The 26,797-nt window shown below is 44.3% G+C and overlaps 1 protein-coding gene across 6 annotated transcripts in view; it reads right to left on the reverse strand.

Moving 5' to 3' along the window:
* Nucleotides 1-4,298: 4,298 nt before the first annotated feature.
* ZBTB46 (zinc finger and BTB domain containing 46) overlaps nucleotides 4,299-26,797 on the reverse strand; it is a 54,243-nt gene continuing 31,744 nt past the window's right edge. For 4 of the 6 annotated variants that reach the window (XM_082773506.1, XM_082773507.1, XM_082773508.1 and 1 more), the window contains exons 5-10: nucleotides 25,549-25,830; nucleotides 19,507-19,679; nucleotides 18,348-18,399; nucleotides 17,949-18,260; nucleotides 11,089-11,264; nucleotides 4,299-5,610 (exon numbers count right to left, since the gene is read on the reverse strand). In XM_082773506.1, the coding sequence (XP_082629632.1) occupies nucleotides 5,224-5,610; nucleotides 11,089-11,264; nucleotides 17,949-18,260; nucleotides 18,348-18,399; nucleotides 19,507-19,679; nucleotides 25,549-25,830 (1,382 nt within the window). In that variant the 3' untranslated portion in view covers nucleotides 4,299-5,223. Of the gene's footprint in view, nucleotides 5,611-10,785; nucleotides 10,912-11,088; nucleotides 11,265-17,948; nucleotides 18,261-18,347; nucleotides 18,400-19,506; nucleotides 19,680-25,548; nucleotides 25,831-26,797 lie in introns of all 6 variants that reach the window. The other 2 variants (XR_014318631.1, XM_082773510.1) reach the window with 2 other exon arrangements.

The raw sequence follows: 26,797 nt of genomic DNA on the forward strand, positions 1-26,797 counted from the left end.
TTTCAATAAAAGCCCCAAAAGTGAAGAAATTGGTGCTGGGAGGCGGCTGAGCCACAGGGGCTTGGAGGGACCCAGGGTGGGAAAGGCAGCAGCACCCCGAGGGCATAAAAAAAGGTTAAAAAAAAGAAAGAAAAAAAGATAGAAACAAGAGCCAGACCAAAAATTTAGCAGCAATTTCCCAATTTATTGAAACTGATTGATTTTTGCAAGTATGTCTAAGCTAAATCCCATCACAAAGTAATTATAATCAAGAGGCACACCTCCGGCGTGCCCAGGCAGACAAGAAACTGTGAGATCACCTAGAAAATAAGGGCATATTTACCTGAACTACATTTACAGAAAATCAGTACAACACAGCCATGTTCTCCCACTGACTTCTGGTTCCTAAAATCTCCTCGCCTCCCCCAAAATATTAAACACATCTTCAATACAAACACAGGTTTATAATAATTAATATAAAGTCAGTATAATATAGAATATTCCCAGCAAAAAAAATAATCAACAATCTTCAAACACTGTCCTTTTTTTGTTTTGTTTTGTTTAGCTTTCTTTTTGCAGACAGGTTTAAAGCACGTTGAAAAATAAATATATATGAAAGCATACACACAGCACTCTTACTATGCAGGACTAAAAAAAAAAAAAACAAAAAGGCAGAAATTCAAAACAATATAGGAACTAAGAATAAAAAGAACCATTAAGTATGGCTTTCATAGGAGTCGCACATGTCACAGAATGAGCTAAAATAAGATTATCTTTCAGGATATTGCAAAAAATTCCAGTTTTTGCATTTTTTTTTCTTTTTTTTTTTTTTTTTTTCATGGAGTTTCTTTCCTAAAGGGCGATGTGCAAAACGGGAAGCGGCGGGGGGAGAGGGGCTGCAGGGCCTGGCCCCGCGCCCTCGGCCCCCGCGGGCTGCCAGAAGTCCTTTTAATTCCCCCACCATCCGTACAAAACGCCGACCGAACGCAGCTTTCGCTTTGGAAAAGCAGAGCAGTTAAAGGCATACGTCGAGGTACAAAAGAAAAAACGGGACCTAACGCTAGAGCGGGCTTCCTTTCGTACGAAAAATATTCCTTTTGTAGTCCAAAACACTGGCTTTTGGTTAAAAAAAAACAAAAGGGACAGTCACTTTGCGATCCTTCCTTAGTCCCCCCCTTGTCACCTCCCCACCGAACTGTCCCCGAGCTGTGAGGTCTGAGGGTGACCTTAACGCCTCGTCCACAAGGGACAAACCTATGCAAAAACAGACAATTTATGATTTTTTTTTGAGGATATATATTTTTGAAATAAATTGATGGGAGATGCCAAGAAGGGAATTTGCCTTAATCGCTACTGAATTCCCTTACCCACTGCGCCAAGCCTGCCTGCACGATGTCTCCGCTCCTCGGCTACGTCTGCTGAAGGCGAGGACAGCGCACGGATGCTTTCACACCCCCGGGTGCTGTCCTGCACGAGAAGCTCTCAAAGCACTTTTTGAAATGCTCTTCCAATTCCTGGCACGCTTTGATATTTAAAAATTAAAGAATAGTATAAAGAAATTCAGGGAGCAACCTTTACAAGTGTGAATACTTAAAAAAAAACAACTCATCACTGGACTACATGGATTAATTTTTCATCTCTAAGGGAGCTATTTCTGGAAACTAGAGCTGTATGTGCGTATATAGTGCTGTATATACACACATGCACACACACAGACATATATACAGTTAGAAAAAAATTAAAAAAAAAAAAAGGGAACCCCGGCAAGGCGTACGAAGCCCGGAGGGGACGTAGGGGACAAAGACGCGGTGCCGAAGGCCACCCTAGGTGGGTAGGACAGGCAGGGCGAGCGTTTTGCACCGAGTTTGCATAGGCAGTGTCCGGGCACAGAGCACGGCCCCACGGGGCTGGGGGCTGCAGCCCTTATCCCCCCATCACCCCCCCAAATCCCACGCCCGAGCCCCCCGGCACCGGCTGCTCGCGGCAACCGGTGGCGTCGTATAAAGTTTCAGCATTAAATAAAAAAACCCAAGTGCCCTTTTTTTTTTTTTTTTTTTTAACTACCGAGCCTCGGTTAGAGCCCTCCGGAGCACGGAAGCGTCAGGAGCAGTTCTCCAGGACCTGCGTTTCCACGTCTGCACACCTCCAGCGAAACAAAGCACTTAAAAATATACATCACATATTAGAACGATTTTATTTGGTATATATAGTGTATGTTAGTAATATAGAAGCATGTGCTATATTATAATGGTAACATTATAACAAGTTAGCTTTTCTGTGGATTTTCCTTTTTTTTTTTTTTTCTTTTCTCTGTTTTTTTTTTTTAATTTTTTATTTTTTTTTGCATTCTCAGCTCAAAGAGCTTCAAAAGTGGCACTACTAGGAAACGTTTCTGCAAGCCGCGTGGCTTACTGTCCGCCGTTAAAAAAAAAAAAAAAATGGAAAAGAAGGGGGAAAAAAAAAAAAAAAAAGGAAATATTTCCCAATGCCAAGCGAAGTAAAGCTACGCACCCCGTTAAGTGATCACGGAGATGGAGCCACCTAAATGCTAGGGAGAGGGAGGAGAAGGAAAACCTGGGGTGAGTGCTTGTGGCTCTCCCCCAGGGGCAGGGTAGCGAAATTCTTACTCTGGAATCGGAACAGATGAGCAAGATGGAATGTCACAGAAACAAAGGGGGTTGAACGGTTTGGGTTAAAAAAATAAAATAAAACAGCTCTTAGGTATAAAAAGCAAAGCTACAGATATCTTTTAAGTACTGTATGTATTTGTCTACACGTAACAAGTGAGGGCTGCGAGGCCGTCGGCCACCCCCAGCCCACCCCTCCACATTTACAGGTACAATAAATACAGAGCCCGTGCAAGGCAACGCCCCGGGACCCCCCCCAACAGGCAACCGCTGATTGGTTTTGTATTTAGAGAAAAAAAGAAAAAAAAGAAAAAAAAAAGCATACAAAGGTCCAATCGTAAAATACCGGTTCTGTTCACGTCTTTTAAATACAGCAACAGGGCTTGACAAGAAGCTAAAATGCAAAACCCAGGTTTGTACAAGGTCAATAAAAACGTTTTCGACGCGCCCCCAGCGCTTTATGCTTTCAGTATTTCCAGGAGAGGGTTGCAGAGGGGCTGCCCGTCCTGGCTCAAAGCGACAGGGTCCGCTTCACCTCCCCAATCCTAAGGACTACAGCAGCAGGACTACGGGGATCCCCCCCCCCCCCCCGAGCCCGATGCTGCTGGACCTGGGGCCAGGAGGTGGCTCGGGGAGAAAGGAGCCGCCGAGCACCCAAAGCCGGCAGCCAGGAGGTGCTGGAGGCTCCTCCGTCAGCACGAAGGGGGAAAAAAAGGCAGAGAGAAGGTGGCGAGCTTCTGCGGGGAACCGGAGACGGCTGCAGAGCAAGGGACTCAAAAATAAAAACCACGACCCCTGGATGTGGCTCGTGCCACGGGGATGAGGGAGAAGCAGCTCCTGCAGGGCCAGGAGCAAGGCTCCCGCGTGGCCACGCTCCCCGAAAACAAGCCCTGGTGCTCAGCAGCTCAAATCCTGAAAGATCCTTTGCTTTCCTGGGGTTTATTGTACAATAAACTGTTTTCTTGGCTGGGGGGAACCGTGCTTTTTCATTAAGGAAACAACACCTGCGATAACTCCTTCCCTCCCCACAGAGATCGCCTTTCCCACCACTGGAAAAAAAAATAAAATAGCACCTTTTAGTCATTTGGCTTTCTGGCAACAGGTTTGTCTTTTGTGGCAGGTTTCAAGATACCGTCATCACAGACATTGTATAAAATTGCTCCACGGCAAGGAAATAGTGAGGTCTTCAGCTTTTTTTTTTTTTTTTTCTTTTCTTTTTTTGTTAAAAAAAGCACCAGAAGCAAAGAGGTGAAAGGTAAAACAAGCTTTCTCGCAGGAACAAGACACTTCCAATGCACTTTGTTGTCGTTTCCTTGTAGTTGGAAGAAGGCAACAGTGGCCGATATGGACAAGGAGAATCCAACTACCTGGAGCAGACCCACAAAACCTTTCAGGAGACGTGCTAGGAGAGAAACCTGGTTCTCTTTTTTTTAAAAAAAAAATCTATTTGCAAATTTACATCAAACCAGTGCAGCTGAAACTGAAGGTTTCCTTCGTGAATTTGATAGGCTTTACCCCTACCAAGGATGAATCGAAGTTTGCAGCTTGGCAAGGAAGAGCAACGCACCCAGGAGAAACCCTGGCCCTGCTGAAGCCTGCTGGGCAGGAGCAGCAGGATTTCCCCTGCCCTAGGATTTCCTCACCTTGGCTTCCTATATTTCACAGTCCATCCTGCACTTTGCTAAATGCCTCGTTTTTGTGTTTTTTTTTTTTTTTAAACTACAGTTTGCATATATTTATGAAAAAGGCAGCTGAGCAAAGGGAGAGAAGTGAAAATATCTGTGGGAGACGATGACAGGTAGACAATTACCCGTGCCCTTTATAGCAAAAAAGAGTTCTGTGGAAACACCAGCACTCGTTTGGGTGAATGCGGTAAGCAAGGCTGGAAGACGGGACACGGGTAAGGTGCCAGTGGGTCCAAGAAAATGCCATGATCTTTTCTGATGGTGATTCTTTTTGGAAGCTACGAATCTACTTGTATGACGAGAACTCGTAAGGCTGCAAATCTGACTTGCCTTTTGATCTATTTGGCTCCGTAAAAAAAAAAAAACAATAAAAACTCTTTACACAACTTTGCAAAAAAAAAAAAAAAAAGGCCCGCATCGTTAGGGAAAGCCCTCAAAAACACACCCAGCGATTTGTTTCCACGTTAGGTTCGCCATTGCACCGCCGCAGGGATTTCGTAACGCAGAAAAGGTGTTAAAAATTAAACAACCACCACCAAAAAAAACCTGCTTCGGATACAAGATCTCCCCGGTGTTGGGCTCGGGGCGGGAGAGGTACAGGGGGAAGAAGCTTTACGCAGCCTGCGAGTCGCCCGCTCCTCCCCGCGGACACCGTAAGTCACTCGCAAGAGCCCGGCTCGCTCCAGGTCGGGTTTCTTCCTGCAGGGAGAAGGGGGAAGGTGAAGTCGGTCGTGTCACTGGAAGCGACACCGCTAACACAGTATCTGAGTGGAACAGAGAAGGGCTCGTTTAGAAAACACAGAAAGTATTTTGCACACATGGACGACAACAAGGCTACTTAGTTTTTCCAACATACTCCTTCCTCCCCCGCCCTCCCGCCCCCTACAAACAACAGAACGAAATGAAAAATAATAATAATAATAATAAAATCCCTAAGAAATCCAGGTAAAATCCTTGTCGTTCTCCCCAGAGTTCTCCTGCTCCTGCGGAGAGTCGACATCTTTGTCGTCATCTAAAATCACGTCGTCTTGCGGCATTCCTACGTCGTCTTTCCACTTGATGTCGTCGTCGTCTCCCATCTCCTCGTCTCCCTCCACTTTGATGTCGTCTGGGTCTTCCATGTACTGCCCTTCGCCGGGGTACAGCTCGTCGGGGGAGCCTTCTCCACCGTTGTGGTCCAGGTGACCTGCGATGCCCCGGCCCGAGCAATCGGCGCAAACCCCGTGGCGGCGAGAGCCGTGCTTGATCCCCACGCTGGCTGCGGACATGAACACCCGGTTGCACACTTTGCAGACGTATTTTTTGTCCTTGCTGTGGACCTAGGAAAGGAGAACGATCAGAAAATGTAATGCCAGCGAGGACAGACCGGGGGTTTTAAGGACAGGCACGCTCCCTCTCTGCGAGGCACAACGCCAAGAACCAAGATCCCCGCGGGCCTTCATCGCTGAACTTTAGCCCATCACAATTAACTCAACTCTAACACTTTGATACAGCAGGAAACCCGTCCAAGGAGGCCTTTTGATCAAACCAGCAGTTTTGAGAGGAACTTCCAATCCCTCTGGTTTTCTTTTTTCCTTTTTTTCTTCTTTTCAAACCTGGGGCGCAATCATTTTACCAAGTTGGTACAGTTTTGGCAAACTAACTTAAAATAACCTCGATGATACAAGAGTTCCAAGCTGCCAGGAAACACGCCGGAAAGTTTCACCAATAAGACTGAAACGTGAGGTTTTCTGCCGGCCTGCCAGAGGCAGTAGTTCCCTCTGTGAATTTCTCATCCACCGGGCTGTGAAGCACAGCTACACCCAGGGATCATAACAAGGGGGAGCTGCACCGTGCCCAGCAAAGCATGAAAAAAGCACGAGGAAAATCTTTAAAAAAAAAAAGAAAAAAAAAAGAATCAAACCCAACATCACCCCAAGCATCAGTTCTCTGTAGGCAAGAGCAGAGCAATGCACGATCAGACTGGTATTACGATCAGACTGGTATTCATGCCGTGTTAATTTAATGGTGCCTCTCTCCCGAGCCCACTGCTGCCAAGAAGCAGAGAGCAGGAGCACTGTGAGTGCACCCCGCATCCTAAAAAAGCAGCCGAATACACTCCTAAGCCTGCTTCTGAACTACTTTGCTGGCTGAAAAATGGTTCGTCACAAACGTCTGCTCTCCCAAGCATGCTGTATTTTACCTCTGAGGATAGCAGGCATATGGAGCCATCACACTTCCAGGGGAAGCTGTAAGCGGCAAAATGCTGCGCGGGGTAGGAGGAATCGCTTCAAGATCCAAACAAAACTACACAACGAGCAAAAGTGCCTACTTTGAGAAGCACGGGAACGCCTGATTAAAGGTGAGCTCTGTCTCTGGCTGTTTTTGCCTTGTTGGAAGCCAAGAAATTGGCCCAAAACGTTCACCTGCACCTCTCTTAGAGGGAATGGTACAGCGAGAATGCCTGAATTTCATATATGTACACACAGACACAAGCTCTATATACGTAGTATATACATGTAGGTAGGTGTATATATATTAGACATACACACGCATATATATAATATATAAAAATAAAAGCAGGGAGCAGAGGCCGGGTAGCAGACCCTTGTGGATGCTCCCAAATCAGGGTGAAGCTTCATTTATAGACACCACGCTGGGACAGCCCAGAAGTTCACCTTTCCAGTGCCCTACCACTGGCAGTGCCCAGCAGCACAGGAACAGCATAAAAATAGGGAACGATCCATCTTCTACTAACTTCCAGCAGCCCATGATTTAGGGTCATCCCGAGCAAGCTGCTACGTGCAGACCATCAGCTATCGGAGCCTCTGGGCATGGATCGCCTGTGTCTAATCCTTTTTTCAACTCATTTATTCTTTTTATCTTCACAATCGCCTCTGCGAAAGGTTTCGCCGGTTAAACATGCCTCGTGTGAGAAAAAAAAAAAAAGAGCTTCCTTTTATTTTAAATCAGCTGCCTGGTAAGATTTTAACAGCCTGCACATCGATGGCTCCGCTGCCTTATTCTCTGTCACTTGCCCTCAGCGCAAGGCTGCCTGGACCCCGGCTCAGCAGGAGGCTGTTTCAGCAAAATGCAGCTGATGAGACGAAAACAGGCACAGCTCTGCTCTGAGCACGTGGGAATCGACAGCGAGGCCAGCTCCTGGCTCCTGCCCCGCGTACAGGATAATCTGCTCTCACCGCCGGCTTCCACATAACCCCGCACTCGCTCTTCACAGGGCACACCCAGCTGAGCTGCAGATATTCGGAAAGAGGACAAATTGAGCGATTTTACCCCCCAGCACCTACTGCTGCCGAGCACTCGCTCAACCTTTGTGTTTCCCCAGCCCCGGCTGTGCTCAAAGCCTCAGTGCTCCTCTGATGCTCTCCCACCTCAGGCTTTCCTCGCTCTGAGCTGGTCTCCGTGTCTCATTCTTCAACCATATCAAGCAAAGTCATTGTATTTTATTTTTTTTTTTTTTAACCTACGTGTAAGCTGTTTCAAAAGCAGCTGGGTAAGGCTGGTCAAAGCCATTTAACAAGCTCAGTACAGATCACTCGTTTTGAACTGAGGGCAGGGTGGCTTCCAGGAACCAGAAGCTGAACGCTGCTGCAGAAGGCAGAAAAAGGGGCAGAATTGGGGCTAGAAGAGCCAGATAAAAATTTACAGAACAGACACTACGTAACTGAAACATCTTGAAATTGGAAGATAAATTTCAACATAATTGAAAGCATACATTTCAATTACGTTGAAACATAAATTTTAACATAATTGAACCATCTGTTAAAAACCCGATCATCTCCCTCCCTCTTTTCCAGTGCTGACAGTAAAGTCATCGTGTTCAAAGTGAGTGATAGTTCTGGGTGCTGATCAGAAAGTAGCCTGCTTACTGTATCACTGAATTATTAAGTATTAAACACAAGAACAGCATTTTGCACTGGGTGTTTTAAAGTGTCATTAGGAAAAACACATTCTAACTGAATACGACTATTCCTTTGGACAGGGGAAAAATAAACGTGCTGACAATATCCTGAATTTCTGAAAATTACAGCTGGCCAGAAGCTGACTGAGGGACAGCCCTGCTGAGGATCAGGCACATGCCTCTGGGACAGCATCAGGGACAAAGCTGGCTGGGTACGCCATGAAATACCTGCCAAAATAACCAGGTTCACTGCTCTGAGCAGTCAGCAGTCCCGTGGGATGCTGCAGCAGAGCAGGTTACAAAGTCCTGTACACACGGAGACAAATCACTTCGAACTAGAACTGAGAAATTGCTGATGGATTTTAGCTGAAAAACCCTGCAGATATCACAGGAGGGGACAGACTTCCTTTTGGGCACAACCTGTTCACTGCAACGGGTCCAGAAACCTCAGTTTGTGCTCTAAAACCACACAGAAGGATCATTTGTCCTGAAGTCTTTGCATCTCAAAAGTCCTGAATTTACTTCAACGTCCCAATTTAAAAAAAAAAAAAAGGCATTTATATTTAATTTCAATTTATGTAAAGAATTAAAAAAAATATTCTTTTTAATTTGAGCTAAACATAAAACTAAAATAGTCCCCTCTTGTCTTTGGCTCTCAATTGAGGAACTGAAAGAGAAAAAAAGATATATTTTTTTGGTGATAAACCCATTTCCTTTTTCTACATGTTATTTTTGTAACGTATTTTCACTTGATGCGTATCAGCACTCATCTCTGCAGATTTGCCCGAGATTGACAATTAAGCCAGAAAATGTTATGCATAACGGAAACAAGATTACCAGAGAAGCACAGCGTACGAATCCAGAAGTTAATCTCGCCACGAGCACTTCAGAAAGCTTGCACTGCCTCTTTTGCAAACGAGGATCGCAGTGTCGCTTGGGGATAATAAAACACCCCTTTTCACAGCTTCATTTCAAAAGGAACTTCAGCTGAATGACAAAACTGGCGTTTTTCTGGGGCCTCGTTTAAAATAACCCGTGCAAGGCTCCCAGGTTCCCGAAGTGATCCTGCCACCAGCAGCAGGCTGACACAGCGTGGCAGGACAGGACCACATACTGTCTTTTTTCACAAGGAAATATTTCAAAGCCAAATCCAAACAAAATTAAGGTTCATTTACTTGCAGTAACACCTCCCTCCCCAGCAACAACAAAACAAGAAACCAAGCCAAACCGAAGTCCTCTTCTCCTTACTTTATCTCTTACAAGATACCTCGGAGTCATCTATGGCTCCTTGACATGAAAACAAATTGGTATTATCAGCGTTGTGCTTTTTTTTTTCCAGGAATTTCTCCTGGCATGAAGAATTGGTAATCCAGCTGGTATTTTCTAAACTAGCTTAACTCCTGACACAAAAGTAGTCTGAGAGAGAGATTCAGATATAATACCCTCTCATACATTTATTCACATTTATTCATATCTGGCTTCATTTCCCTGTGTGTATAATAAAAGAACTTGAACTGCGAGCTCACTGCACCAAATCAGTGACCTAGAATGATTCCAGTAGCAAAATCCAACAACTAAAATTAATTTGCGGATCACCTCAATCTCACTCCTGCAGGATATAGTGCATTCTCCTGCCTTTGCCACAGCACGTAAAAATATGCTGATTTTCATGAGCATAGGACTACTTTGTAGAGCAGGACAGGAATTAAAAATTATTATTTATTTTTTTTTTACACTTGAACCGAGCTGCATCACTACTATTAAATTGCCTTTAAAAGAAAGTACACAAGGGTATGCACGTGCTTGCAGGACTGGGATGAGGGCAATGCATTTCTTTGTGGCTTTGAAAATTCCAAGCAGGAAAACGCTAATTAGCCTAAGCATACATCCTCTAGTGAGATATTCTTTACATTAAAAATTCAATAGGTAATGTAAAAATTGAAAAATAGTCGTTTAAGTGACTTCTGCAAATTAATTCAGAGTCAGTGGAACTGTCAATCCCGTAGATTTTTTTCTTAAATCTCTCGTTGTAGGAGAGCCTTGCAGCTACAATCTCCAGTATTTAAAAAATATATCAAAATTTCTCTGCAAGCCTAATTAGAGGGCCAACAGAACTTGCTGGCGTGCATTACTGGGATAATTACACTGAAACCGTGCTCTTCCACAGTATCACCTTTATGCTACGCTTTGACAAACCATTTTTGCATGGCAAATTAATTGTTCCCTGAAAAAAAAAAAAAAAAAAAAAAAGAAAAACTTATTTATGAAGAAGTTGTGAAAAGCCAACAGCCTCCTAGACAGCTTTGAGTAGCAGCCCTGAATAAAGCATTGAAATTTTTTTTGGATAATTAATTACTGCCAGACTACGGTAGCATTGGCTTGAATTTTTCTTGCCGAGTGACACATTTTAAAAATCTTTCTGTACCGAATCACGAAGAAATTTCCCTTTTCATCCTGAAGACGACAGCAGGAGCTACTTTACCTTCAGGCCCTAACGCACAGGCTCTCCGCGGCAGGCGGCGGCGCACGAGGAAAGGAGAAAGTCACGCTAGAAAGCGAGGCCGAGTTTGAGATGCTAGGTTCAATCCCTCACCTGCGGGCTAGCAGCACTAAGCGGGAAGTGCAGACTACTTCGGGTTGCTCTTCAGGAACCCCTCGGGCTGAGTTAGGAGAGCAGGTGTTGGTTAGCTCTGGATGAACAGTCAGCAAAACACTGGGCCTTTGAAAGGTGGGGAGAAAAGATACTAGAGAAGTCTTCAGAGGCTCGAGGAGCCCCAGAGGGGAAAACAAAACACAAAACCTAGAGCAGACGAAGCTCCTCTTATCTTTAATCTCAACAAGCCACCTCCGGTTCCAGCCAACACCCACCCGAGCTGCCTCACGGGGGCCTCCTTACCAAGGTGTGCCGCTTCATGTGCTCCCGCCGCGTGAACTTCTTGCCGCAGATCTCGCAGGGGTAAGGTCGTTCTCCCGTGTGGGATCGCATGTGTCTCTTCAGGATGCACTGGTGCATGGCGGAGAAGCTGCAGTACGGGCACTTGAATTTCTTCCTGATCACCGTGAACTCGTTGACTGCAAGAGAGCAAGCAGAACAGAGGGATTACTCTCCGAGCGGTCAGTCTTCTGGCTTCGTATTTCACTATTAGATTAATTCGCTGGGAAATCACCATCCTCACCTCTTCACCACCTGCAGTTTCCTAAACCTTACTTGCACTGTCCTATTAAAGCTGAGAACTTCGAGTGCCTTCATCTCAGCAGCTTCTGAATGAGCCAGTGCACATGCATTTAGCGACAGCCTGACACACATTGCCTAAAGCTCATTAAAGAGCAAATAAAGAGGGCTGGCAACCTGCTACGAATCTGATTTACCATAAGCAATCACCCTAAATATCAACATACAAAATTCCAATGCTTATTTGTGGAAGAAATAGCTAGCCACAAACAGCAGACCCCAGATGCAACACCCCGACAGCGCCGCACGCTTTGCTTTATTTCGCTTTATTTTTTTTTAATTTATTAAGTGCTCCCTCACGTGCTCCAGGAGCAGCTCAGTGAAGGTGCAAAAGCTGAGCTTCATCCAGAGCAAACAGGAAGCTATGACACACACACGCTGCATCACCCCACCTCCTGCTAGTACTACTGCTGTGGCAGATACAGAAATACAGAAGAATGCATCATGTTGAATTACAGCACGAGCCCTGTAAGCCTCCTTACGAGCCAACTGCACAGGCTTTGATGGTCTTTTTTTTTTTTTTTTTTTTCCCCAAATCGTATTTTGCTGAGCTAGAAAATGATGAAATTTTTTTTTTTTTGAAGCTATTCTGACATTGTTGGTTCTTTTCTTCTTGTCATCTCCTTAGAAGCGCGGGGAAAGCAGACTCGGGGGATACACACAGTGCTGACAGCCCAAGGGTCTAATTTGTCAGAAGAATGCACACAGCAGCTGTGTTGGTATTTCCTCCTCCAAACAAAACGAGAGCGCAATGTGCAAAATCCAGCAGGTGAAAAGAGTATTTGCCATCCCCCGAGGACATCCACCCACCAGAAATTTGGAACTGACTGTCCACGTGGACGTGACCTTAAATCTCTACCTTCTAATAATTCCATTGCTTTCCATTAATATGTTAATTTTCACCCACTTTTGTCCTAATTATCATAATTTCCCAAAAGCAATATATTGTTTACATAACAAGGAGGAAAAAAAAAAAGAAAGCAAATTCTAGTTAATCATCTTAAGTACGCTAACATGTATGCTAATGGGTTTTTGTAAATGAAAGTCTGTGCAGGAAAGCTAAGGGAACGAGGGAAACACCATAACTACTGTACAGACCTATAACAAACTGAGTACTTTGCAGTATTTTTGGATGCTTCTTGAAAGGTTATCCCCTACAAACACCCTACTAGCTGAAAGTCCACTGCATGCTCTTAGCACACCACAAATAATGCCCAGGGAGTTGAAGTGTGTGCTGAGAAACAGAGAGGGCCTGTCTTAAAGAACTCAGTAGGGCTGTGTACTCGGCGTTATTTACTTTAGTGCCAAATTTGTGGGCTTTTATTTTTTTAATTTTTTTTTTTTACGGTTTACTTTGCCTTGTATTTTCAACCCAGATAAAACAATGCTGTAAGTAACGACACGTCCTGCTCGTGTAGAACTAGTGAAAACTCCAGGATGATGCTCCTGACATCCAGACATCCCTGAGCAAGCTACCACCACCTCTAGCCATGGGAACAGACACTTCAACACAAGCTCATCCTAGAAAAGCATTCCAACATGATTTTTTTGTTGTTGTTGTTGTTCTAATGTAGACTACAAGCAAGCTTCAAGTTCTTGAAATATGCCATGATATCAATTTTGTCCTAGCATTTGACTACTTGGAAGAAAATGCATGCGCTGCAGCGCTGTGTAACAACGCTCCCAACTGGATCCAACACTTTTACAATCCTCACTCGCTGCGCCAGGCTGCTCAGCAACTCCTTCTCTCTGTCCCACAGATGCCTTTCTCTCTAACAGCACGTTTGTAAAGCTGTCAAGAACTTTCTAGCCCAAGGAAAAAGAAAAGCCTACCTGCCACTCACCTGGCCACGGCTGCAGTACAGATGATGACAGGGACAGCGAAAGCCAAGAATATTTCATTCACCTGTCAGGAAGGATTACTCACTGCAGCCAGGCAGAATTTTACAAGGCTGGTTTCGAGTGATCCTACACACACACGCACTTGCAGTGCCTTGGGAACCTCCAAAAAGAGCTGCATGAACACGACTAATGCCCAGAGCCCTGCGCAAGCTCTTGCTGATAGCCCAACAACTCAGCTGGCCCACACAGACCTTCTCCTGCCACAAACCTTCCCGTTTACAAGGAAACAACTAGAATATGGAACCCTATTTGCTCCCTTCCTGGGAAAACTTAAATTACAGGGAAATAATTTTCAGTTGCATCTTCTCCTTTGGATTTGACACCCCCCATCGATGTGGTCAGAGGCAAGGAGCCCACTTGAAGTCATAAGCAAGTTTCAGGTTTGTAATACAGAGCTACTTATGCTAAACATGTTTCCAGTTTGATCTTGTAACTGCTTGAGCATTTAGGCCACACAAGCACTTATATTCCCCAGGATCACTGTAAACCTATTACCGTGCAGTCTAGACAAGGTAAGCAAGCTGTAAGCTGATCAAGCCAAGCCAACAGAGGTCACGTAACGCTCCTTCCTCTGCTCCACTCCACCCCAGTGCCCCCGACAGACAGCTAACGGCGAGGAGCTGCTCTGCACACCAGGTCTAACCCCCTGACTTCAGAAAATAATGACAAGGAGACCACCAGGACCCACGATTACAAAGGAAAAGTGCTTACGAGAAGGGAACGCAGCAAAATCCTCCACTTCCTACACCACCAGATGTACCCGATCCTGTCCTTTCCTACATGACTGGCTGCCTTCTGCCCCTTACAGCCTGTACTTCTCTCTTCAGTTTATGCCTGAGCTCCTACAGCAGCTGAAAAGGCAACTGCAAAACCCTCAGGTGCACAGCAGAAGCACTGACACGCTGCTTTGGTGCACGCAGAGCCACCCAGACGCCGCTGTGTGCACCCCACTTGGGTCTCACAATCTGAGCGGGTTCACACTCATAGGACGTGTAACCACACACCTGTCCCGAACAGCAAAACCGTTCATTTCCAGAGAAGTTACAAACTCATCATACCGATTAACTACTTCCATTTATCAAGCGGGAGAAGCAAATCTTTAGGTCAGATTCAAAATGTGTTCCCAACATCACACCAGTAACACTGATTCCAACATCCCTCGTGCTTACTTTCGCCTGTATCATCTGAAATCACTACAGGATAACGTTGTTAGCTACTGGTATGCTTACGTTTAAAAACAGTCACAAACATTTGTTGCAGCTATAGTTTTATTGAAAACTATTTTCCACCAAATAGCCATATATTTAGCTTTTGTATCTACAAAAGTAAACACCTGAAAAATAACAGCATTGTTAGAAAAATAACTGCACTGAGGAGTTCACAGTTTCACAGTATCGCTGAATATACGTGCCTACGAGCACATATATTTAATGAACAACGTACCAACTTTGGTATACGTATAATCTTTTGTCTAAATGACAATATTTCATAGCAGCATTAAGGTCCTAGGAACTAATCTTTAACAAGATCATTGAGACCATGAACAGCAGCGCCGTAGTCGGCTAGCTACCGGACACTGTCTGAAGGACAGCACCAAAACCAGGGAAAGTAACACAAACAGGATCACAGTGAAAAGCTATGTACTTCACTGAAATGTTTACAGATGTGCATTTGTAAAACCAACCCAACAGTGCTTGAAAAAAAACACCAAGTCTTTGGTATTGTCATCTCAAAAACTTATTTCACTGGGGCTGTCAAATGAAGCAGCCTCTGATGCACTAATGATTTTCTGCCTGGTAGAGTTACTTTAACTGTGTAAACCAATAAGAAGTTAATTAACACTGAAATACTACACTAATTTGTGCATTATGAAGAACTCAAAAACTTTAAGACTGGTTTTGCTCAGTTAATCCTCTTAATATTTAAGATTGCAAACAGAAATATGCAATTTGTCAACTTTTCAGTTCCAATTATCTTCCTATTTTCTAACACAAAAATCCTCCTTTTAAAAAGTTTTCTATGCAGACACTGTTGGCCATACCCTATGATCCTAAGGCTAAAAAACAAAGAAATCTGCTGCTGAACCTGCGGGTAAACACTGCAAAACCTCTGTGCTGAGGGCAGGAAGCGCCCCAACACACAGGCAAGGTAAAGCACTACTTAAACCTCTGCTAGAGGCAACGAATTATCCTGACTGCAGGAAAATAATTCTGCATTGAATTAAGTTTTCAAAAAAGTTCTATGAGCACTTTCATACACAGTTTGAGGTTCATAAGTCACAACCTTCAAATTTTTGATTTTGTTGAAAAAAGTTGATTCTGCCAGTTTTAATTAAGAATGGTGAGGTGTGACTGGACAAGCACTCGTGCTGGACATAGAGGTCACACCACATCTGCGATGATGACTGCGACTGGGTTTCCAACACCATCCCTTTTGTCCCTTGAATACCTTACAGAAGCCAGCCTTGTTACTGATATTATAATGGCATCAAAATTTGCAGCACAAAAAAAAAAAAAAGTGAACCAACCTGGAATGTCTTTGAAACTCTTACGGTATGAACAAAACCTTTTAGAACTTGCTGAAATTACTTTTGCTGACATCTCGCTTTTCTGATTCAGACAAATCCCACCGTGCTGCTCCCAGATTACCAGGTAAGACGCATTTCAGTAACAACTTTCTCTGCTCACTCACCTCCCTCCTGTCTCACTTTGCTGATCACTGAAGAGCAAAGTAAATTAGGAGGCAATTAACGAGATGACAACTGTAACAAGCACAGCTAACACACCATGAACTAGACACGATGCCAAAGAAGTTGATGGGAACAACGACAAGAGAAATGAATGAGACACTGACAAAAAAAAAATAAAGAAAAAAGTACGGTGTATTGCAATGATTACGCATGAAAGTATTCTCAGCTCTGACTATACCCTTCCTAAATGAAGAGTAAGAGCTAAGGCAAGCTGGGAAACTCTGGCTTCCCAGCTCTCAGAAGCTCAGCCTTTGTGCAGCATGGAGCTGCGTCCCTAGAGCTGAGGCTTTCAGCAGGAATGGGCAGAGCAGCCCTACACCAGCATAACCCATCTGCTCTCTGCGGGGACGGGGCAGAAGGGAACAGCAAGTCTTTCTCGTCCACCACTCCACAGGAAAACGCCTTGCAAGAAATTCCCCACTGGGGAGACCTCCAGGCTGCTGCAGTCCACTTTGAGCACAACCATTTTGCATTTTTGTCTTCCTGAGATGCAACGGGATGGAGAGAGCTAACTTTTCTGAAGACCTCTAAAGAAATTGCTTTAGTCTCCTTGGTTGTACGCCCTGCACATTGAGGAAAGCAAAGCTAGAAGACATGCAACACTAAAGCTCAAACTGCTGACGAGCTGTGCTTTGCACAGCGCAGCTGGAGAGCACTACACTTAATTATGCTACTTTCATTTAACAGTTACTATAATCTGGTTTTGCATGTAAATATATAGCAAGAGACGTAAATATTTAACTTTAAAAAAAAATAAATGGATTTCATGTAACAAAATATGAATTACAGCAAGATTTCTACCTTCCAGTAACAACCACTCCTGATTTTGTACGTACACCATACCTTACAATTAGATCTATAAAAATCTTCACGTTCAAAAAACACGGATTCAGCTTGGCTAACATAATTATATTAAACAAATCAGTCAAAAATTACAGAACTCCAGAAAGCCCCAGCTCTACCCCATTAGTTTTGAGAACTCCTAAAACGCTCAAACATATCAAGTATTAAACTATATAAACCTTGTGACAGTTTTGAAGCCCAAACGCCATACCCTGTTGCACATGTGAACAAGCAGCATGCTTTCCACCCTCTCCTTTAATGAGACAGAAACACAGACTTCATAAACAACTTCCAGTGCTAAGCAACCCTGTGCTTTCACAGCTCATCATGAGCTGAAAACCCCTGAAATGTCTGAATTCTCTAATGGACAGAGCACTAGAGCAGAACACTGCAGACTGAATTCTAGTATTAATTCTACTGCTAACACACGCTCACAAGTTTCGGTATGTTATTTTCGTAGGGAATATGAGAAAAAACATCACCATTTCTTTTATAAAGCACTTTGAGATCTACTGATAAATAAAGTTTAAGACACTAAGTGCACCGTATTATCATACCAATAAAATATCCCAAGTGCCATTATACAGACTGACAGAAGTTATCTTTACAGAAAAGTTGCACCGTGGCTGCAGTTACACAGTATCTGGAACCAGCACGTTATCAACCTGATCGGTTTTGGGGAATTAACTCTTCTGTTACACCTGCGGTAAGTTTATTTGCAGCAAGAAAACAAGGAAACAATTTGCTTTTCCTAGTTTAAAAGCCAGGTCTAGCACACACGACAGCAGCTACACCTCCTCGGGCTCCTCATTTTGCTCTACGCTGTCCAAAAGCCCCAGCCCGCCCAGCTGGGCAGAGGCCAGGCAGCACACCTTCACGTGGTTCGTGAGGTTCTTCTGCGTACCAAAGCCCTTGCCACAAAAGAGACACACAAAGGCCCGCTCATTCGAGTGCACAGACATGAGGTGCCTCTTTAAGTCTGTCTTGTCGCGAAACAGCTTGGCACAGTGAGGACACTGCATCTTCTTACAGTTGAAGTGGATGGTCTTCTCGTGCCGATCCATGTTGGACTTCAGCGTGAAGCTGGCGGGGCACTTGGAGCACTGGAAGCGGGCGAGCTGGCCGGCAGGCACCCCGTCGGCGAGGCCAGGCCAGGCGCAGGCAGCCAAGTCGAAGGGGAAGATCATGGAGAAGGCGTGCTCGTGGATGTGCTCCTTCAGCTTCTCGGCACACTCGAAAACCCTCCTGCAGAAGCCGCAGGTCAGCCTCTTGGCTAGGGCTGAATCTAGGAACAGGCCGTCGTTAGCTAAGTCCATGTCTTCAGACCTCAAAAAACACGGATCTAGAACAGAAATGCACACACACAAATCACTGTCTCCTGGCATAAAGTAACGGTAATTAAAAATAAGTGTTTTTACTCTCTACTTACCCGTGTCAGAGTTATTAAACTGCCAAAGTGCTAAAAACCCATCGTAAGCGGCCTGCAAACGAAAAGCACACTGAGGTTAAGGCAAGCACTTACAGGGCATCTTCGTAGCTAATGCTCAGCCTCCCTTCCTATCAGTCCCCTCGTCCCTTGTTTAAGGGGGCTTGGCAACACTATTCACCTTTACCAAGCTTTGTCCAAGCAGCTAAATTAACCGGGCCATATTCTACAAGATTTGGCGTTTAAAGGCAGAAATCAACATGTTTAAGTCGGTAACTGAGTCACTCCTCGGTTTGCAGTGCCCCATAGCATCTGTAGCTCCCACTCAGGCCAGCAGGAGCCCAGGACAGATTTCCAGCAGCTAGGAAAGGAGCAGAAAACCTTCCCCTAGCCCCACACGGCTAATCTTCCTGTCCACACAGCAAAGCCCAGAGAAAACAAACACGTTCTGCTCGCTTCCCTTTACGCAACGCTCCCTGGCATTGCTAATCCACGTTATAAATAAAAGCTGATTTTTTTTTTTATTATTTTTTTTTTTCCCTAACCCATTTGCAATATGCCAGCGTGCGGCAGATGGCAACCCTGTGTGAGGGAGGTCTGCTGCAGCCCGGGGAGGCGGCTGCGAGCCGATCTCACCGACCCGCTGTGCACTGCTGTGACTGCAAAGGAAAATCTCTGCTCCCCTCACGTGCCTAATGGGACGAAAGGGTCACTGAAAAACAGGAAAACTAAGGAAAGCTACAGAAAGGTATGGATTTTATGTCAAACTCCAGACTCCTAATAAATACAGTCTGCTGCTAACCTGATCTGGATCATTACAAGAAACCCAAATTCGAAACACCAGGAATGGACAGAGGAGAGCTGGGCGCTTGGCTATTTTTATGCCATCATTAATATTCTTAAACATTCTTTTCTTTAAAAAAAAAAATAAATAAGTAAATACAGTTTTTTGAATGCACATTCTGCTGAGGCAAGGTTGAAAGGGGAAAATGAGGACTATGCCAGCCCTGACCTCAGTGGATTTCTAGTTTTAAAATCACCTTATCTTTTTAAAAACCAGCTAATAGATCAAATAAAAGGTATTACGGTCTTCCCAAGTACTCCTAACTGGGGATTATTCAATTACACGGATACCTTTGGGTTTTTTCCCCCACGATCTTACCTGGGTTGAGGCAGGCATCTCTCCTTTTGTCATGGCTTCTGGTGACATGTCACCAGAGCAGCAGATCGCAGGGGGGCTCTGAGTGGCAAGGTGTGATGAAGGCAGCGGGGGAGATGGTGCTTCCACTTTGCCATCACATTCGCCCCTTGAACGATTCAAGTTGGTGCCAGGCCCTGGGGAACACAGGAAACGAATCTCACCCACGTGAACTAGCACCAGCTGGTGGTTTTTAAAAAGGCCTCGAAAAGGCAGGGAATGAGCACTCGCAGCTTATCTTCTGGCAGTGGGAGGGAATGCAGCAGTACAGTGATGCCAGGCTTTTTTTTTTTTTTTTTTTTTTTTGTTTGTTTAAACCCAGCCTCCCCACCCAAAACGTCTCGTCTGCGTGTGAGATGCATGCGGTGGAGTTATCCCATGGCATGGCCACTAAGGAGTCCGCTGGGAGGCAGGAGCACGGTGGGGCACAAACGTCCAGAGCAATCACATTTCTGGAAGACACTTCTTCGAGAAGCACCACTTCAAACGTATACATTCAAATCTTTACATAACATACACACGACAAACGTTCTGCTACTAAACCTTCTCGAAAATTCAGCTTCAGATCTCAAGATTTGACCTCAGTGTTTTATTTAACACAGTACTGTTCATCCTTGATCTCAAAGTGCTTTACAAAAGATGAAATATGTATATTTATGTATGGCTTTGACTCTATACCTAGCAAGCATGGGAGTTCAAATAGTTGTACAAAGCTATTGAATCCTACCCAACACTTGTTACATCCTAAAATCCTGCTGTAGTTGCAAGGAAAACATGGTTGGTCTGATGGAAGCAGTCATACCTGCTCGCCTATCCTGTAGCAACAGCCAAACAGTGCATAATATCCCCAAAACGACGCTGGCAATCAGTGACAAATCCATAGAGAAATGAAGAGCGTGTGATCACGACCGGCGTATGTTACAAATAATTGAACAGACATGAACAAACACCTTGACTGTACGTTGCAATGATGCATTGAGCAGGTTTGGTGGTTTTTGTTTTTTTTTTTTTGAAAAGCAAGCAAGCTAAATCAGAAGCGAATATTGTACAAAAATAAGCAAATTCATAAAAAGTAAGCAAATTCATATTTGAAGCAAACTGTGCCCTCAAGCCTTTTTATTTCTAATACAAACGAGTACGACTGAATTTTTTATGCACATAAAAACCCACAGTCTTTAATGCAGCTGTGAATAACAAGTCAAAAGTTTATACTTTGCCTGAATACAATACCCTGCGATCAGGGTCCCAACAAAGCGTTCAAGTGAAACTGCACAAAGGTTTCTAAATCTGAACAATCCCAAACCTTTTTTTTTTTTTTTTTTTTTTTTTAATTTTAAATCAGCTCTCAAAGGAAATTCTCCTCTAGTGCCACAAGCTGGATGTTTGATTTGCCTTCCTCTGCTTTGATCACAGATTAAAATCTTTCACAACTTAGATAACTCTGCTGAAGTGTGATAACAAGACTTGAAGGTTTTGTTCTGCTGGGGCTCATCTGTTGCTCTTTTAGTTTAAAGGCAGGGGACCAAAGTGCCAAGACCCCATAAAGGGAAGATGGGAGAAAAAATGGGGGGGAAAAAGTGAATTTATCATTATTTCCTGCCAGAAACCATCACCAGGAATACATCCCCAGGCCAGCCACAGGATTCCTGCCCAGCCATCCACATTTTTCCCTGGGTCTGGAGGTCCCAGCTGCACACCAGGACTTCAGGCTGCTTACAGGCGGCGCTGGGCTGTGCTTCCCTCAAAAGCAGTGCCCTGGCATGCAGTGAGGTTAGCCGGGGGGTGTGTGACTTTATTCGTTCCTTATTAACACCTTTGGAGTTACCCAGGTCCCTAAGAAACTGCACCCTTCTTTAAGCACGAGTTAATGGATGAGCAATGAAACAGAGCAAGGAGAAACAAACCCAGGCATCCACAACGAGCCACAAACACGTACAACACAGCAAAAAGGTACAAATGTGGTTTTTAAAACAATCATTGATATTTATTTGGTTTCAACTAGACCACAAGCAGAGAACCCCACAAAGGCGACCCGTACTTCGTACACAGGAACGCGAGCAGCACCCGAATTCACGTTTTGTTCCACTCTGACCAGAACTGTGAGAAACCTTTTTCCCTTCAAAATTTGCATTCATTAGATTTTAATGAAGAGTATCCTAACTTCTAAACCAGAAATGAAAAGTGCTTTCCTTCAGCCAGCTTTGTGTATGGAGGATGATGCACTGGTTCAGCAGCATTTACATGAATACAGTATTCTCTGGCAGCTGGACAGTGAGCTATTGTGGCAAACAAAGGCAAAGGTTATAATATCTCATTTTAAATTACATCCATTCTCCCCTAACTCTGGGTTTACCGTGTTCAAAATCGTCGTGCCAAAGTGAATACCTTTAACTCCCACTTGGGAGAGCTGACCACTGCGTAAAATGTGTTCCTTTAACATCTAGTGCAAGGATAAATTATTGGCTCCGATGAACCGCTAACTAAAAATAAAGTATTAGCTGGGCTGCCCAAAAGAAAAGGGCTCTGTGCACCATGTAATCACTTGGACAACACGCTCCATAGGAATTGCTTCTATAAACAGTTTCAGTTGCAATAGGGTAAACAGGAAAAGCCAAAGTTAGACATATAAAGAAGTGTGCAATGTACTGTTCCCAAAATGTGGAAGAGTTGCTCTTTATGGCAGTCAGACCCAATCCCCCCAAAATCTGAAAGGCTTCTTTTCTTAAATGAGAACACAAGGATGCAAAGTAACCGACTCACTTTCTAATGAGTATTAAAATCCTCGTCCTCTTGACTACACTTGGCAGGAACTTCTGAGAACATTCAACTAAAGCCTCTGAGCCTTGTGTGGATGTGGTGGAACCGCACGCAACAATGCCACCAAAGTCCAGTACCATCAGTGAAATAAACCAGACGTTCTCAGAGGCGAAGGATAACCTTTTGCAGGCAGCCCACAAAAACATGTAAAGATGAGGAAAGCTGAACAACTGACATGGTCTCGTCTGAAAAAAAGCTCCAAAAAGAAGCTACGCAGGTTCGTTAACTAATAATACCCAAGATGACATCGGTGTTATCCATGAACATCTGATACTTACTTTTTCCTGCAAAAACTATGTTCTTCAGGTTTCTGACTAGCATGATGATAAAGTCAATCTCGACCATATGCCATGAGCTTCATGAACTCTCAAAGCCATTCAGCCACAGGTTATCTGGCAATCCCATCACCGGGATGGCAGGATACTTTTCTCTTTATTTTTTAAATTAGTTTGAACCAGTTAACGTTAGAAATGCTGTATTTAAGTTTGAGTGTGTTGCAGCGATGCTCCTCTAAAAGAAGCAAAAAACTCCCCACATCCTGTGCTTCACTTTCCATTAACTGAGTGTTAAGTAATTTCACAGCTCATATATCGTTACAATATATACTGAATTAGGGAAAAAAGAACACGAGGTAAAATGAAAACCTTGGGGTATCCTCTATTAACTTTTATAACAGTAGGAACTATGTGGAAGAAAAATTAAAACTTGTAATGTATGCGGTAACTTTGAGATTTACGGCCCCTTTACAATCCTGATGAGCCGTTTCTAAACATGCATAATATACTCTCTGATCTCTCCACTTCAACTAAGTCTTTTCCTCCAGAAAATAGATGTTAAAACTGCTGCTTGAGTCAGTTACTCACTGCATTAGCTCCTAAGAAAACACAGACAGTCTAGAGACAGCAGTTAAGGTCTGAAATACATTTTACATTTTTTAAACTCCAGAGATTTGTCACTTAAAATTCTTGAGATCGGCATGTTTCCTTTTTAAATCAGGCAGGTGAGAACTGCCACACACTGTGCTGGTTTTTGTATTTAAAAAAAGAATCTCGTTCGCTGTGTTCCTGCCCTCCCCATCACCCCCGTTTTTTTGGGTATAACCCAGGACTTAAAATGACTCAATATCCTCAAATTGTGTTTGAAGAAAAATGTGAAAAACACCTAACAAAGCAAGCACCAACCTAGGCTGTGTTTTCAGAGCTCCACATTCTTCTCATCACTTGCTTTGCTGTCATTTTTATGCTGAAAATTCTCATTAAACTTGATTTCCTATTGTATTCAATAATGACCACTTAAAAACAAGCGAGTCATATCAGAACATCTTCTTCAAGTGATTAAAATAAATAGATAGCTGTGATCTGAATAACATAAAAGAAAAAATGCATCCCCTAATTCCCTGCTTCTGTAAAAATTCTCTTAACAAGCCACAGCCACATCGACTTACTGTTGAGAGCTAGGCACAAAGTGAGCAGTTTATCTTTTCGTCTTAAGCAATTCTCTTCCAGAAAGATGAGCTAATTAAAGCTTAGCTGAATGAAATCCGAGTAATAGGAAGAAGCCTGGAAAGCAGGTACCTCAAATATAGACTGGAGGGCACCTCCTGAGTCACCGCATCCATCAAACGCTTACCCCGACTTCTAAGTCTGTCCGGCTTTATTTCAGACCCAGTTGGAGTTCTGCCTACACCGTGCCTGTTTGGGAACTCCACTTCTCAGCTGGGTAGGCAATCTGTAGTTTCCAGCCCAAATTTATGGCTGCTTTACACTCATTTGTCTTTAAGCCAAGTGGTCCATCAGCTTTTTAAGGAAAATCTAAAATCCTCCAACCAAGGAGGAGATGATGGATGGAGTGCAGTCCCGTCATCATTCCACTTTATCATGACAGAGACAAAACCACTGATTTCATCTGTCATGAATCACAGATTCTAACACCCTGCACATAAATCTCGCAGCCGTCCAGTGATCTGTGCTCCTACCCCACCCTGGTGCCAGCTGAGGGCACTCTTCTCCCTGCACGCCAGCCTGCCACGGAGGACCTTTGCTGGATCATTGCAACGAAGGGATTTTCAACACAGCAGCCTAGCTGGAACCTTCTAAATCTGATTTAATTGGAGATCATTCAGTAAGTGAACTACTGTGGGAATAACAAGAATGTTGCACTAGCAATTCCACCCAGACATACAAGCTGCAGAATAAGGTACAAAACCTTTATTTTCTCTCTAAATTTAGACAGATTAAAATAAATAAATAAAAATTCTCCTGTTCAGACATGTAAAGGGAAAAGAGGCTCCAAGACTGACATTATGTCGTACAGTTATTTCCCTTTTTCATGCAACCCAGGTGACCATTACAAGTTCCCTTTTTTGCCATTGAGGAAAATAAAAACGTAATAGATATCTTAGGTGAACTTTCGTTCTATTTAATTGGTCAATTTTCTCAGTGTAAATGAAAATACTCTTTTTCTGCTGAAAATGAACACACAGTACTACAACTCACTGCTTGTTCTATACTCTATCACAGAAGATATCCCCATCTTTTGAGATTACTAAAATGCAGCATTAATAGCTTCTCTTTCTCAGAGTGCTAGAGAATCCAAGTATTTTACAATAGCAATGAAGAAAATGTGCTGGAAGATAAGCTGTCCACACCGGCTGCTGCAAATCAGCTGCATCTGACATATCACCCACGGAGAAACACTCATTTCCACGCACGAGCGTAAGAAAACAATTTAATAGCTGCCCGTTACCTAGAGATCCTGCCAGAAACAGGAGAAAGATCGCAGCATCTACAACATCATAACTGTTTCTATGAACGTTCAGGTTTCCCCCTTTTCAGTTTCAACATCAGTCAGTTTTGGATTCAAAACATTTGTAGCTACAAAGGGACGCAAACACGTGTATTTGGATCGTAACTTCCTTCTGCCAACAAGTAAACCAGGCGTTTGACACCAAGAGCTATGCACACATCGCGTGCTTGCCTTCCACAGCTTCAGCACTTCGCATCGAAGTTGGATCAATACCAAAACCACGTTTCCAAATTTCACGGCAAGTGTGACCGAGCAGAACTTAAAACCAGATGCAAATACATTGGCAGTAATAAGACAGCGACCTGCGTTTTCTTCTCACTAACGACTCCACTTAAAGCGTCAGTAAACAAAAATAAATAAATAAATACAAAAACACAAACTTACGAGAGAGAGAGTGCGTGCCTTTGGGTAAGTACTCGAACAGCAGCGAGCTGTCCTCTCCCAGCATGTCGGCTTTCAGGGACAGCAAGCTGTTCTTACTCATCAGGGCGGCCCGCAGGTTGGCGACGGTGGCGGCCTGAAGCGCGTCCTCCTTGTCGGGCGTCAGGGGCTGCGCCAGGTAGCTGGCCTCGCCGCCCACCAGCGCCTCGTCCACGTTGCCGTAGGGGTCCGAGCGCTCCACGCGGCTGTCGGAGCTGCTGGGCTCCGTCACGGCCACGTCGGCACCTGTGGGAAGGAAGATGGTGTTAGAGAGCCGTGAATTCCTGAGGTGAGGCATGATGAGAAGTGCGTGCGTGGTGGGTATGGGTTGAAACTGCCAAGAACCAGCTCACGACCCGTTTTCGCCTTTCAGGTGAGAGCACCGCTCTCCCATCTCCTCTTCCAAGAACCTGAAGATGAACTTGGCCACCCACAGGCCCCCATGGCCAGGGGACTTTCAGCCATCCCCATCCTCACAGGTACACCAGTGAGCCACCCCACACGCCACAGAGGTGCCTGTGGGCCCTGTCCCCATGCCCAGGGGCCCGGTGGCACCCAGCCCTGCTAGCCTCCAAGGTTTTGAAAGGGATAAACAGCCTATAACAGAGGAGTGCTAATTAATATAAAATCCAAGGGGTTGTTTACTTGAAAAATAAACAGTAATCAGTGGTTTCCAGCCTGTACCACAGTGTAGGTTTTATACAGAAGTGAAGTGATCAACAAAACAGAAAGCCACAAAACAGATTAGTTAGCTGCTTTACAAGGGCTAGCTACCAAGGAAATATATAAAAATCACAATGGACTACTAACAAAAACATCATTACTAAACCCAAACACAAACGAAAAGGTTGTAAGAAGGTAAATCCCTGTAAATGGGGGCATTCGGGCGCTGTCCCCACAGAGCACGGTGATAAGTCCCGTTCCTGCAGAGGGCTGCAGGGCAGCACAGGGCTTACAAAGCAGGAGGACAAGACATCCATTTGCACAGCCTTATTAAAGCACGTTGACGAGGACCCCAGCACAAAGCCTTCCTCCTGTAACCCCCAGCAGGGCAGGGACCATCGTTCCCAGCCATGTTCTCCAGGAGGCAGCGCCTCGCTCAAGGAGCCAGCAGCGGCCCCAGCCCCGATCACGTCAGATCCTCCCCAGGTCCTGATTTACTCCACTCTGCTGCCACTCCCTCTCGCTGTTCACTTTTTCCACCTCCTTTAAA

This window comes from Aythya marila (assembly GCF_965140915.1).
Source record: "Aythya marila genome assembly, chromosome: 16".
Lineage (NCBI taxonomy): Eukaryota > Metazoa > Chordata > Aves > Anseriformes > Anatidae > Aythya > Aythya marila.